Source organism: Danio aesculapii, chromosome 15, assembly GCF_903798145.1.
Source record: "Danio aesculapii chromosome 15, fDanAes4.1, whole genome shotgun sequence".
Taxonomy (NCBI): domain Eukaryota; kingdom Metazoa; phylum Chordata; class Actinopteri; order Cypriniformes; family Danionidae; genus Danio; species Danio aesculapii.
In genome coordinates, this window is record NC_079449.1 from 26,767,331 (window position 1) to 26,781,468 (window position 14,138).

At 35.2% G+C, this 14,138-nt stretch overlaps 1 protein-coding gene across 1 annotated transcript in view; it reads left to right on the forward strand.

Moving 5' to 3' along the window:
- sik2b (salt-inducible kinase 2b) overlaps nucleotides 1–14,138 on the forward strand; it is a 60,395-nt gene that overhangs the window by 21,405 nt on the left and 24,852 nt on the right. Inside the window, exons 4-6 of the mRNA XM_056474369.1 lie at nucleotides 1,861–2,022; nucleotides 12,315–12,439; nucleotides 13,857–13,980. Of these exons, the coding sequence (XP_056330344.1) occupies nucleotides 1,861–2,022; nucleotides 12,315–12,439; nucleotides 13,857–13,980 (411 nt within the window). The remainder of the gene's footprint in view (nucleotides 1–1,860; nucleotides 2,023–12,314; nucleotides 12,440–13,856; nucleotides 13,981–14,138) is intronic.

Genomic DNA, 14,138 nt, shown 5'->3' on the forward strand with positions numbered 1-14,138 from the left:
CTGGCCAAAGTGCACACACTGTGCTTTAACAGGGGAGATTAGAGTCGGATGAGGGGTATAGAGCAGAATGCATGTACATCTTATCACAGAGTTGAGTCCCACCGACCAATTCACACACATATGACACATTCCTATGTCAGGTGTGTTTTCTGATTAACAACACAGTCCTAAAAAAAAGCACAATTTCAGAATGTTGCATCTGGTATCTAATTGGCTTGCTCAAAGAATTTGACAGTTGGCATTAATGTAAATATATTATTCATAAAGCAAAATAGCTTCTTTATATATCATGATTTATTATTATTATTATTGGATATGCACTGATGTATGAGCTGCCAGTTTAATCAAATGAGTTTATCAATTTAAAACCATCTGCATATTGAATGTATGTAAGCATGCATACAATAAACAGATGGTTAGTTTGTTTGATTATTTGTTTGTATATCTGTTTATTTACTCGTTTATATATTTATTTTATGAGAGCTCTGCATTTAAGGTATTTTGTAAGATTGGTTAGTTGGTAATATAATTTCATTGCAAATCCCACAATACATAGTGTTAAATACACTCATCACAACAGCGAATGTATCCAGGAAATGGACTTGGCATATTTAAATAAGGACATGTGGACACGATGTGCCTTCTCTGTAGTAGCCAATGTTTTTCTTCTACCTTCCGCTCTTCAAGCTCGGTTATTCAAGGTAATTTTACAAATTGCTCTGTTTTTGAAAAGTCTTTTTTTCCTCCATACTATTTGAAAAACCGCTTAAGCTTAGCATTATGCAACACTGTCATGTCCCCTAGCAGGCAAGGAGCTACCAGGAATTTATTATTGTTTTGAAGAAGTCATATATTATACATGAGCACATTTGCCCTTACATGCACATGAACTTTTATGACATCCCAATCCTAATCTGTGGGGTTTAATATGAAGTTGGCCCACGTATTTCAGCTATAACAGCTTCTACTTCTCTGGGAAGGCTTTTCAAGAGGTTTAGGAGTGTGTTTATGGGATTCTTTTTACTGTTTTTCCAGAAGCACATTGTGAGTAAGGCACTGATATTGGATGTGAAGGCCTGGATCACAGCAAAGCTCTATTTCATCCCAAAGGTATTCAGTCAGGTTGAGGTCAGGACTGTGTGTAAGCCAGTCATGTTCCTCGACATCAGATTCACTCATTCGTATCTTTGTGGACCTTACTTTGTCCACTAGTGCGCAAATTTGGTTGCATGATATTGTCTAAAACAGGGGTGTCCGAACTTGGTCCTGGAGGGCCGGTGTCCTGGAGAGTTTAGCTCCAACCCTAATCAAACACACAAGAACCAGCTAATCAAGCTCTTACTAGATATACTAGGAACTTCCTGGCAGGTGTGTTGAAGCAAGTTGAAGCTAAACTCAGTAGGACACCAGCCCTCCAGAACCGAGTTTGGAGTTAAAATGTCTGACTGGTAGACTAGATGCAGTGGCTCTGCCTGTCCAGCTCAGTATGATGCCGCATGGAAAGGAATGTGTGAGGACTGTAGCTTTGGCAATGGGCCGAAGGCCAGGGACTGACCCAGCACTCGAGGGTGTGGTGACCACATGATTACACCATCCAGGGGGATGTTTACCCTACCCATACACCACAGAGTCTCCTTATTGTGGCTCATCAATCTCTGCCACTGGCCACACCACACCGCCAGAGCCTTTCCCGGTACAAACTGTGGTCATGGTTTGCAAATTATTGTTTTTTTTTTGTGTCAGTCACATTTTATTGTGACCCATATTGCACTATATTGCCCCTGCAGAATGTTTAATTGATTCAGGTCTGTGCTTTGTGTATGTGTGGCTTTTAGCTAACTGTGCGTTCTCTTTATTTAGACTACCTAGCCAAGCATGGACGGCTGAATGAACCAGAGGCTCGACGCAAGTTCTGGCAAATTCTGTCTGCTGTCGAGTACTGTCACAATCGTAACATCGTTCACCGGGACTTGAAGGCTGAGAACTTGCTGTTAGATGGACACATGAACATCAAAATTGCTGGTAAATAAAGTCACAGATAATCTTCAAACATTTTGACTTTGGTATATTGATCATTTTACAGGATACATTGCAGAGGTATTGAATGATATTGCTAAAACTATGAAATAAAAAAACTGTTACATGCAATAAACATTTACCAGGGATTCCATGGAATTATTAAAATTCGGAAATAAATATGTAAGGAACTAAAGTATTGTAGGTTTTAAATAATTGTAAACAGGTCTTTATCTATCTATGTAATGCTACCTCTAATTTATACTTCTGCCTGGCTCTGCTTCTGCGTGAGCTGTGATGACTGCACATGCAATAGACTATGGAATAAAATCGCTGTCATTAATATTTCGTGCGTAAATAAAATTCACGCATCCGTAATTATAAAATCGTAAAGGAAAACGGAGCGTACTCGTAATTTTACGAGGCTACAATTTCAAAATCTGCGATTAGAACAGACACAGATACGACATTTTGTTTTTCTGTTTGTTTATGACTGATAAATTTACGATGGGTGTACTTTACAAACACGAATTACAGTTTCTCCACGGACACGAAGTCCTGATTACGAGTACGAATCAAACAGCGAGACTTCACTGTCAAAATTACGTCACCGCTTCCACAGGCATTAATAAACAAGCGAGAGTCATCGATCATAACGGCGCGCCTGCTGGACATTCGAGCTTACACACACCGTCTCACATAAGATTTCTGTTATTCCCTCTTTGAGAAATGTCCGTCATAAACTGTAATAAAGGTTGAGACTTAATGAGGTCCATTTTCGCTGTGTTTCTTGGACATTTTACTGAATCAAAATTAAGAACGGGCCGAGGATAGAGAGCTAGCATAATGTCAGTTAACGTTACAGGCAGCGAGCGCAGAGTCTCTCAGTGAATCACTTAACTATAACATGACATATGTTGATTAAGTCACCTTTTTTAACTGTTTAAATAACTCTCAAATACTCTAAGATCACCAGAGAACACAAATTAAATTAGACAGATTTATCCAGTATAGGTAGATAAAACAAAGAAAAGTTTTACTCTTATCAATTAATTAACTTTAAATAAACCAGAATAAGCAAAATATATTGTGGTAATTAAACAATCACCAATATAGAACAAACACACACGGAAAGAGAGAAACACACCGAATAGTATACGGCTAAATGGTAATAGAAATGTTTATGGTAATAGTTTATTAATTATAGTAATACAATATAATGTAACTAATAGTTTAATCAAGTAAAATAACAAACAGATAATAACAAATAACATAACAAACATTTATATCTATAGTTACTAATACCTTACTTTGTACAAATTTAAAGATAATATATATATATATATATATATATATATATATATATATATATATATATATATATATATATATATATATATATATATATATATATATATATATCTGAACATATCATCCCCTTTCCATACATCAATGAGGAGCTTAATTATTCAGCTTTCAGATGACATACAGGTCTGTTTCAGATGATTGCCCCTCATGTCTGGTTTTGTGGTCCGGGGTCACATATTTAACATTTATTTATTTTGATTCATAGTCTCATAAATGTTTAACGTTACAAACTTCTGGTGAGCACAAACCCTCAAATATTTAAATTGACTTTTGCTGATATCTTCATTACATAATAGATCAATATACGATCTGGCTTTAAAAAAGGTGACTTAATCAACATATGTCATGTTATAGTTAAGTGATTCACTGAGAGACTCTGCGCTCGCTGCCTGTAACGTTAACTGACATTATGCTAGCTCTCTATCCTCGGCCCGTTCTTAATTTTGATTCAGTAAAATGTCCAAGAAACACAGCGAAATAGGACCTCATTGAGTCTCAACTTTTATTCCAGCTCATGACGGACATTTCTCAAAGAGGGAATAACAGAAGTCTTATCTGAGACGGTGTGTGTAAGCTCGAACGTCCAGCAGGCACGCCGTTATGATCGATGACTCTCGCTTGTTTATTAATGCCTGTGGAAGCGGTGACGTAATTTTGACAGTGACGTCTCGCTGTTTGATTCGTACTCGTAATCAGGACTTCGTGTCCGTGGAGAAACTGTAATTCGTGTTTGTAAAGTACACCCATCGTAAATTTATCAGTCATAAACAAACAGAAAAACAAAATGTCGTATCTGTGTCTGTTCTAATCGCAGATTTTGAAATTGTAGCCTCGTAAAATTACGAGTACGCTCCGTTTTCCTTTACGATTTTATAATTACGGATGCGTGAATTTTATTTACGCACGAAATATTAATGACAGTGATTTTATTCCATAATAGACAAGCCATTCATTTTTGACTTGTGTGCATTTGTTTGTAATGAAGAGGTGCAACTTGAAGTAGTTTACAAGATGAAATAGTGAAGTAGTTTACACGATGAAATAGTGAAGTAGTTTCACTAGATGCAGAAAAAAAAATCATTTAATTGTGTATCAACTAAATGGGTTGTGGATAAACTTGTAATTTACATTTACACTTTACCAAACACACAATACAAATTAATCAAAGCAGCTCCTAATAATCGTAAATAAGATTATTAATTGTGGTACGAGTACAAAATATATGGATTTAACCAAAAATTAATAATATGATATTTTTCAATAAACAATTTCCTTCAATTCTTATATCATTAAACACAACTTTACTTATTAATCATACTTAGGTTATAAAAATGTACAAATAGCTCTAAATATCTCTATGTATAAAAGATAGTAGACAAGACATTTTTGCAATGTCTCCATTTAGAAGTTTAAACAGCTTTGTAGCACCTTTTTATACAAAACTTAGCTGAGAAGTGACAAAATAGTTTGGTACTTTTAGTTTGGACCTTGTCATAAGAGTTTTCCACCTCCATTTTTGTTAACTCGTCATGGTTTATTATAAGGTGTGACGGACGATTTGTTAATCAAAGCTTTATTGGTCATAATGATGACTCATGTACTGCTCAGTTGGCAAACCCATGACTTGCGTCAAGAGATCACAGGTGCTGTCAGTGCTGAGCCATATATGCAGACCAAGGTTCATTTGCAATTTCATTTGAATCTGAGCAATCAAGCGGCTACTGAGTATCATGTAAGCCAGGCTTTGATCACAGCCATGCGAGGCTCTTGGCGAATGAAGAGCTTCCCACACACATATGTGCACACATATTAACACACAGACAAACATTGTCGGTTTCCCTGACACCTCAACCTGCTTTCTGCCCAAACTCCTTTCTCTCTTGATTTTGTGTGCATGTGTAGCAAGTAATGGCTAAGCCAATCACAGAGGGGTGTCCCGCAAGGCTTTGTTAAAGGTCCTTTTTCGTTTCTACTCACACAGATGCACAGTCAAGCTCTAAGAAGATGGCTTGAGCTAGGTCACTCAAAGAAAGGTCATCAGCCTTTTATGTTCCACTTCAAACACTTATGTGCCTGTACCATGACTGAAAGAAGTCCTCCTGATAAAGTAGAGCACCCTACGAAACTCCCATCTTTTAAACATAAACACCCCTTCCCACACTGTACAGGGCAATACTGTGATTACATGACATTAAAATGTCAAAGCCAAGAGTGTTCTCGGTTTTTCCAGTAATTCACGTTGAATGAGCAAACCTGTGTTAGTGGGAGACATCCTGGGGGTGGGCAATGATTGGGAAACTGTATGAAAATTGCTAGGATTGGATCCCCAGAGATCTTTATACAACCGACCTTCAGCACAAATCCAATGTACAGCGCGTTACGTATGTCCACAGCATAACCAAATTACGAGAGGCAGAGCTATTGACCTCAATAAAAGCTTTTTATTTAAAGTAACAAAAAGCTCTGCCTGCCTGTAAATATGTTTTCCAGGCTGCAGGAGTTTAGCTGTAGGGCCCGGATGAGATTGAGTGATTCCTCTATTGAATGTTGAGGCTCACTCCAGCATGTCTGCCTAGAGCATTGACGTCAATTCCTCCTGCTCAGCATTCAACTCATGAAGTGGGTCAGCTCAACTGATATGGACTCATCATACTGGCGTCTTACATCACAGGCACAATGCACAGCGGCATTTTATCCCTCACTTAAGGTTCATGGTTTCATTTTATCAAGTCCCTGGAGCTCAGATTGTGGAGAAAATTTTGATGCTCCCTGGAATTTTTATCAAATTAAAGCGTTTTGACATGCCAGTGATGATAGGAATCAGTAAATCCAACATTATAAAATCACAAATATTTCACACCAAATATGCTGTAAATATTGTTCTAATATTTAAATACTATCAGGATAATCTTTATTAATACTGTCATATACTGATCATATTTATATATTAGCATAACAAATGTGTTTATAGTGGTATAGTGTCTATAAATGTCTATATGTGCCATAGTATAGTGGTTGCATCTTCTATTGCATCTTCTAAGCTTTTCACTCATCACAGCACACGTCAGCACATGCTGATGATGTGACAATAAAAGTGATTTGATTATGATTTGATATTTGGATTTTGTATTTTAATTACTCTAGTTTTTTTTTTAAGTTACTTTGTTTCAACTAAATGAAAATAAGGAATTAGTGAAAAAAAGGTTTATGTATATCTATAAACACACATAGATATTATATACATATGTACGCTATAATAATTTGATATAATTCTGATATATTTAAACAAAGTATTAATAATATTTGTTTTTAGTCGTGTAAAATATAGCATTTAATGAGGTTTATGCTTAAATATCTGAAACCACATATTAAGATCCTTCACTCTTCAAGTAAATGCACCTTAAGGATCTTTTTTATAGTAGTAATAATAATAATAAAAAAAGAATACAGATTAAAGAGAAGGTGATAAGTTTTTTTTTAAATGCCCTAATATTGTGTTGGAGAATCTTACAATATGTTTAAATCCAGCGGATAACATTGTAATTTGCTCAGAATATGCATTTAATAGAATCATTCTGCAATGATTCTGATAGGTAACTCTGCTGTGATTGGTCAGCTGGCCAAGTCTGTTTTGATTAATCTATCTGGAAATGAAATGCCAAGTAATGCTGTATTTGGAAAACTAAAGCTGGACTAGCCTATGTATTGCTCAAAATGTACATATAATGAATTAATGATACTTTCATGGATGACAGATAAGCGAAATCCGTGTCTGATGAGGAGCAATATTTTGTCGTTTGCAATATGTATGCACAGGTAAAAATTCACCTCACAAAAAAAAATTTTTACCCATTGTAATAATGATAAAACCTTTAATTAGCCTGATAATGATTTATTATTACAGTAATACATGTGTGATTAGTTTTGTGTGTTTGAGTCTGTTTACAAATGCAGATCTACTGACATGACAATGAATGTCTCGAGGTCTGCTCAGCCCACTGTCCTGAAAATGTTTTATCGGCTTCAGCACACCTGCTTGTGTCTTTTATATGAAACTGAAAAGCTTGATCAGCTGCTTCAGTGTTTAAATATGGTTGAGTTCTGTAAGACAGTAGACATCCAGGACCAGTATAAAATGAAGTGTCTAAAATACACTACCTGACAAAAGTCTTGTGGCCTATCCAAGTTTTCTGAACAACAAATAACTTGACTTCTACTTCATCATTTGGTTTTAGATGTGGCTTATATGAAAGGCGAAGGCCTCTAGATTACGTCTACTTACCAAAATAAAATTAGGACAGTAAGGTCTGACTTTGCTTAGACAAAAGTCTTGTCACTTAACAGAAATAATGTACAGTATAGAATATAAAGTCATGGTGCAGTGGAAAAAGAATTAATATTGTGTATGACTCTCATGAGCTTGGACGACTGCATTCATACATCTCTGCAATGACTCAAATAACTTATTAATAAAGTCATCTGGAATGGCAGAGAAAATGTTCTTGCAGGACTCCCAGAGTTCATTGGATTCATCTTTAATCCCTCGTCCTTCATCTTACCCCAGACATGCTCAATAATGTTTATGTCTGGTGACTGGGCTGGCCAATCCTGGAGCACCTTGACCTTCTTTGCTTTCAGGAACTTTGATGTGGAGGCTGAAGTATGAGAAGGAGCGCTATCCTGCAGAAGAATTTGCCCTCTCCTGTGGTTTGTAATGTAATGGGCAGCACAAATGTCTTGATACCTCAGGCTGTTGATGTTGCTATCCACTCTGCAGATCTCTCGCATGACCCCAAACTGAATGTAACCCCAAACCATAATTTTTCCTTCACCAAACTTGACTGATTTCTATGAGAATCTTGGGTTCATGTGGGTTCGAATAGGTCTTCTGCAGTATTTGTGATGATTGGGATGCAGTTCAACAGATGATTCATTGGAAAAATCTACCTTCTGTCAAGTTATTATTCGTTGCTCTTGGGAAAGACGACAAGACTTTTGTCAGATAGTGTATACAAATAAAACATAATGAATACTTTTCTCTAAAGATACTGAACTTTTTTTGAAATTCAGTAGATACATATAATGTATTGTCAAAATAATCACTGTCACAATAAATGCCATAAAATATCATCATATAATTTTCAGTCCATATTGCCAATTCCTAGAACTGTCCAAGATTAGGAAAACAGTCCTCTGTAAAATGGTGAATGCATGATCATTCTTAGGCAACGGATACAAAACACATTTGTTTTCACAGTGCAGAACACAGTGTCTTAATGACATGATGTAAACACACTAACAGAGGAAGTGTTTGTGGCTAGGTTGGAGTGTTTGCATTTCACACATAAGTGAGAATAATGCAAACGTGTTGCTTTGTTTTGATTAGACTGGTACAAATTGCAAACAAGATATTTTTCAAAAACCCATCTGACCATGCTCTTTAGGAAAGTTCTTGCAGCTCTACACAGTCATGAATAAATACAGGCTTGTTAACCATACTTTTAAGGAAGGTTGACAGTTGTACACAACACAAGTATCGTACGATTTGTCTGAGAGCCATATTTGAAGCCATATTTGGCCATGTAACACCACTGTCTTCGAATTCTGGCAGTGGTGGCTATTGTATCTAATCTCTAAGCACTTTGTAAAGCTCTTCCAACCCATTAGAGCCAGAGCGAGGTGGCGATGACGGTTTCCATCTTCAGGGTTTGCTTGGCATGATCCACTAAGCGCTATTACAGATGCTGCTCAGCCTGCGTGTTGGCTCTGTGACCCCTTCGTTCCTTCATGGGCTCTTGTCAGCAATCCATGTTATACAATATTTGCCAGTAGACGTAATGTGGTATAATGCCAACTTAGTCGCACAGGAATTTTAAGTGACATTACATAATGTAACCTGATCTTTTCTCGTCATTTACACAATGTTACAGCTTGTTAGTCTGTATAATTCAACTCGCTGAGTCATGTTTTAGCCCTTTCCTATAAAGACCACATGAAACTGAATGCTTTTCTTTCTTTCTCATTGAAACACAAGGTTGAGGTGAGAAATTGTAACAGACTTGTCATTTTATCCAAAGTAATGGCAGTTTTTCTTATCTAACTGTTAACATGAGATGGGGCATGAGTAAATCCTTTCATATATATTATAATATATGAAGTAAACAGTATTGTGACACCTCGACCTTTTAGAGTCCTTGCTTTTATTATAACACTTGAGCCTATTCTATGCATTTAATGAGGGATAAAACTCTTGAACACTTCTAATTAGTCTGTCACTAAACATACAAATGCACAGAAACATTTCATACAAAGGCAAAGAAAGTGAAGTGAGCTGTTCAAAAATAAACACATTTCTACGAGTCACAAATTTTGACCTTGATTGATTATTGAATTGAAATAATAGGTTGATGATGAATAAAACAGAAATGGAGCTTTAATTGGTCAATTGATTTTTAAATTTTTGATACATTTTTCATACGTACTAATGAGATTTAGTCAACTGGCCTATATTAACATGATCTGCTGTTTTCATTCGGGAAGGCATTTGATTGGGCAAATAACTGTCCAGTGCAGGATGAGTCATCAATATTCAATATATAATGTGCTCTATGTTCTCAGAAGGGGATATTTTAAAGTAAATTATTAAATACTTTAATATAAAGTGTTTTATTAGGAGGAGATGCTAATTTGGTTTTTCTTGAGGTCTGTAAGATTGTAAAAATGCTCTCTATTTTATCGCTTTTCGTTTTCCTTCTCTTTACTTTTTTGTAATGGTCTCTCATTGAGGAAAACACTAATATTAGTCATCATCAGAGTAGAAAGAAGTGGGCTGCAAAACATTCTGAAGGAAATGTGCTTTTGGCTTTGGATATTTGTTTGTGCTGTGTCTGTACTCTGAGTACCATAGGTAATTTCAGGCAAACACTACACCATTTTTATTCAGTATAAATAAATAATTCATGATTTTTTTTATTCTAAAGTAGAAATTTCAAGATATAGATTTTTTTTTACAAGATACAGCATTTTTTAAATAAGAAATTATTCACTCAATTATATGGTCCATTGTTTATTTTACTAAAGTTAAGAGCAAAATTGAGAGGATTGACAACAGTGTGTTGGATTTATTTTTTTTATATTTTATTTATAATTTTTTAATTATTAAAATGCATAAAGTAATATAAATACATATTTAACAGTTTGGGATAAGTGTTGTAAAAATACATTTAGTAAATTTACAATAAATTTAGTTCTTTTTAATGTTCTACTCAAATTATCCTTAAATGTTCCCACACAAGTATTAAGCAGTGCAAGATTTTTATTCTGTTTTTTGTTTTAATTGGTAGTAACAGAAAGTGTTAATTTCGCAGCAAATCAGCATATTAGAATGATAGACTGAAGTAACGGCAACTGAAATTTCTGCTTTGCATCACAGGAATGCTCTACATTTTTAAAACCATTTAAAATAATACAAATTATAAGATTGATTTATAATTATTTTATTCTAGATGTCTAAATTCCTACATTGAGTGATTTAAGTTACAATTCTAATATAACAATCTTTAAGTATTTTAAACAACATAATAAATATATGGAGATATCCAGTAAAATGCATCTATCAGTTTATTGCAATAATAATAATAATAATAATAATAATAATATTGCACTGTATTATTTACATTTTGATCAAAGGCAAGCAGTCTTATCACATTAATAACATTAAACATATATCATATCATTTTAAGGTCAAAATTATTAGCCCCTTTAACCTATATATTTTTTCGATAGTCAACAAAACAAACCATCATTGTACAATAACTTGCCTAATTACCCTAACCTGCCCAGTTAAACTAATTAACCTAGTTAAGCCTTTAAATGTCACTTTAAGCTGTATTGAAATGTCTTGAAAATATTATTTACTGTCATCATGGAAAAGATAAAATAAATCAGTTATTAGAAATGAGTTATTAAAACTATTATGTTTAGAAATATGTTGAAAAAAAATCTTCTCTTTGTTAAACAGAAATTGGGGGGGGGGGGGGGGGGGGGGAATAAACACAGGGGCTAATAATTCTGACTTCAACTGTACAGCATGTAAAAGTATTACACACATGACCATTTTTCTAAGAAATTATATATTTCTGAAGGTGCTGTTTAAATGAAATCCATACATAGAAGAAAACAAAATTTTAGAAATAAAGTTATGTGTAATAAAATGAAATGACACAGTGACAAAGTATTTAACACATGAAGAAATGGAGGTGTAAAAAGCCATGGAAAGACCAGACAGAAGCTGAAATCTCTCAGTAGTTAAGCAGTCCTCATCAGTGTAAATTAATATTAGCTGATTCAGTCCAACACTTGCATAATTTGCATGAGAATAAGCAAACAGTGGTGTCTGAGACTCATGGTGTGGGCATTTATGTTATAGGGTACCTTTAAGTACATTTCAGTAATTCAGTACTTTCTTAAGTAATTCCATTGCTATTACACAAGTAATTTTTCTGAAATTGGTTTTGTTTTATTTGTATGTTTGGATTTTTACTGAAATCTGGCTCAATTTTATGTCAACAACTTTAAAAATATATTGAGCAGAAACACTGATGACGTGTTCAGTACTTACTTTATCTGCTTTTTATATAAATGTATAGATAAGAAATATTTCAGCAGTTAGAAACGTTTCATTTTAGTGACTTTAATCTCTACTTAATATTCCTTTTCAAAAGCCTTTAACAAATGCTTGAAAAAGTTCAACGGTCACTAGGTGTGGGAGCCTTGATAATACAATCAATACTGTAATGAAACTCTTCTGTTTGTCGTCCCCTAAAGGTGAAATGTGATCTTTGCCCCTTTGCACACGCACAGCCATCCTGTCTGTTTCATTCTTATTTCACATTTCTTGCCTTTTTTCTTCTTTTTTTTTTTTTGTGCAGATTTTGGCTTTGGAAATTTCTTCCAGTCAGGCAAGCCTCTGGCCACATGGTGTGGGAGTCCTCCATATGCGGCCCCGGAGGTGTTTGAGGGACAGCAGTATGAGGGACCGCAGCTGGACATCTGGGTAATGGCCCTCAGCACTTATCTGACTATTCAGCGTATTCGTGCAGATTCACACCGCAGTGTGTTTGACAGTAAATGATTAGCGAGTCAGCTGACTGTTGTTTGTGTTACCACCTATTCAACCTTTGAGAACTGGTCTGACGTCAAAGAGTAAACCAAACACCCTCTGTTCTATGTGTGAGAGAGAGAGATAGAGATCAGATCATGTGAAAGTGCTTGCTCACTTTTATTACCATTTAAAGGAAGAGATTATCTAAAATTGAAAATCATTTACTCACCCTCATGTCAATTCCTGCATTTAAAAAAAAAAATCTAGATATTCAATAAATGTCAAAAGAGCAGCATGAACATTTCTCCAAACAACTCCACAAAGTTATACAGGTTTGGAAATGACATGAGGATTATTAAACGGTGATGTTTTTTGTGTGTGTGTGTGTGTGTGTGTGTGTGTGTGTGTGTGTGGGGTGGGGGGGGTTCTTCCAAAATAAAAATTTGCTGTTAATATACACACCGCCAAGCCATGCAAAATGTAGATAGATGACTTTATTTTCTCTAATGAAGTATTAAACTTTAACAGTTATTGTAACCATACAGTTGATCTTTTTTGAATGGCTCCTCATAGCATGGTGCCAATTTTACCCTCTAAAATGATCTTTTAAAAAGAAGGTGTTTAGTTGAAACTGGGGTCCTTGGTGGTTCAGAAAATGTATGCTACTGACATATTTAGAGTAAAAAAAAAAGTCACAAATGTCAAATAAAGTAGAGCTGTCATTTTCATCAGCACAAAAAAAAAGCAGGAAAACCAACTGTTCCAGCTAGGCGTTTCAGTCCACATAATGAGCAACATTACCTGTGGTTTAATAGGAACTTTGCCAGAAAAGTATACTTTCATATTTTATTAAGTTATTAATGTATTAAATTATTTTAAAGTGTAATTAAATATTATTAACATATCATATTAATTGATATGAAATGACAATGTTTGTTAAATATATATGTGCAGTGCTTCCAAATCACACTGTTAGTATTTAGCATTGGTCTATGCTAGACATTGAACATTATTTAATATATAATATATTTTATTACTGTTGCATAATGATGTGAAAATGGACAAAATAATAGGTATTAAAATCGGTTAATAACTTGGAAGTTTTTAATCTTTCAAAGTGCCATTAGCCATTGACTTTATAAAGCACTAAGGACCACCGTTTCAGCTAAAAATGTTCTTTAATGTTTTACCAAAAAAAAGAAAGAAAAGTTCCATCATTTTGAATGTCCTGAAGGGGAATAAATTAACAGCCCATTTTAATTTCTTCATTTGATCTACACTTTCATCCCTTTAAGTACATGCGCACGTTGTAATCGTGTTTTCTTCCACTAAGCTGACACTGTGTGCGTTTGTGTGTGTGTTCCTGCAGAGTATGGGGGTGGTTCTGTACGTGCTGGTGTGTGGCGCCCTGCCCTTTGACGGCCCCTCTCTCCCTGTCCTGCGGCAGCGTGTTCTGGAGGGCCGTTTCCGTATCCCTTACTTCATGACAGAAGGTGAGACGCTCTCATTGAGCACAAAGCCACCAGCAGGAACAGTTTTCTGGCAGCAGTCGCTGTTTTTTCACAAAATTCTAACCCGAAAGTGATTCAAGTCAATTAAAACATTCCATAAGTGCTTTGGCTACAGTTTGTGTGCGTCTGGACTGTGTAAA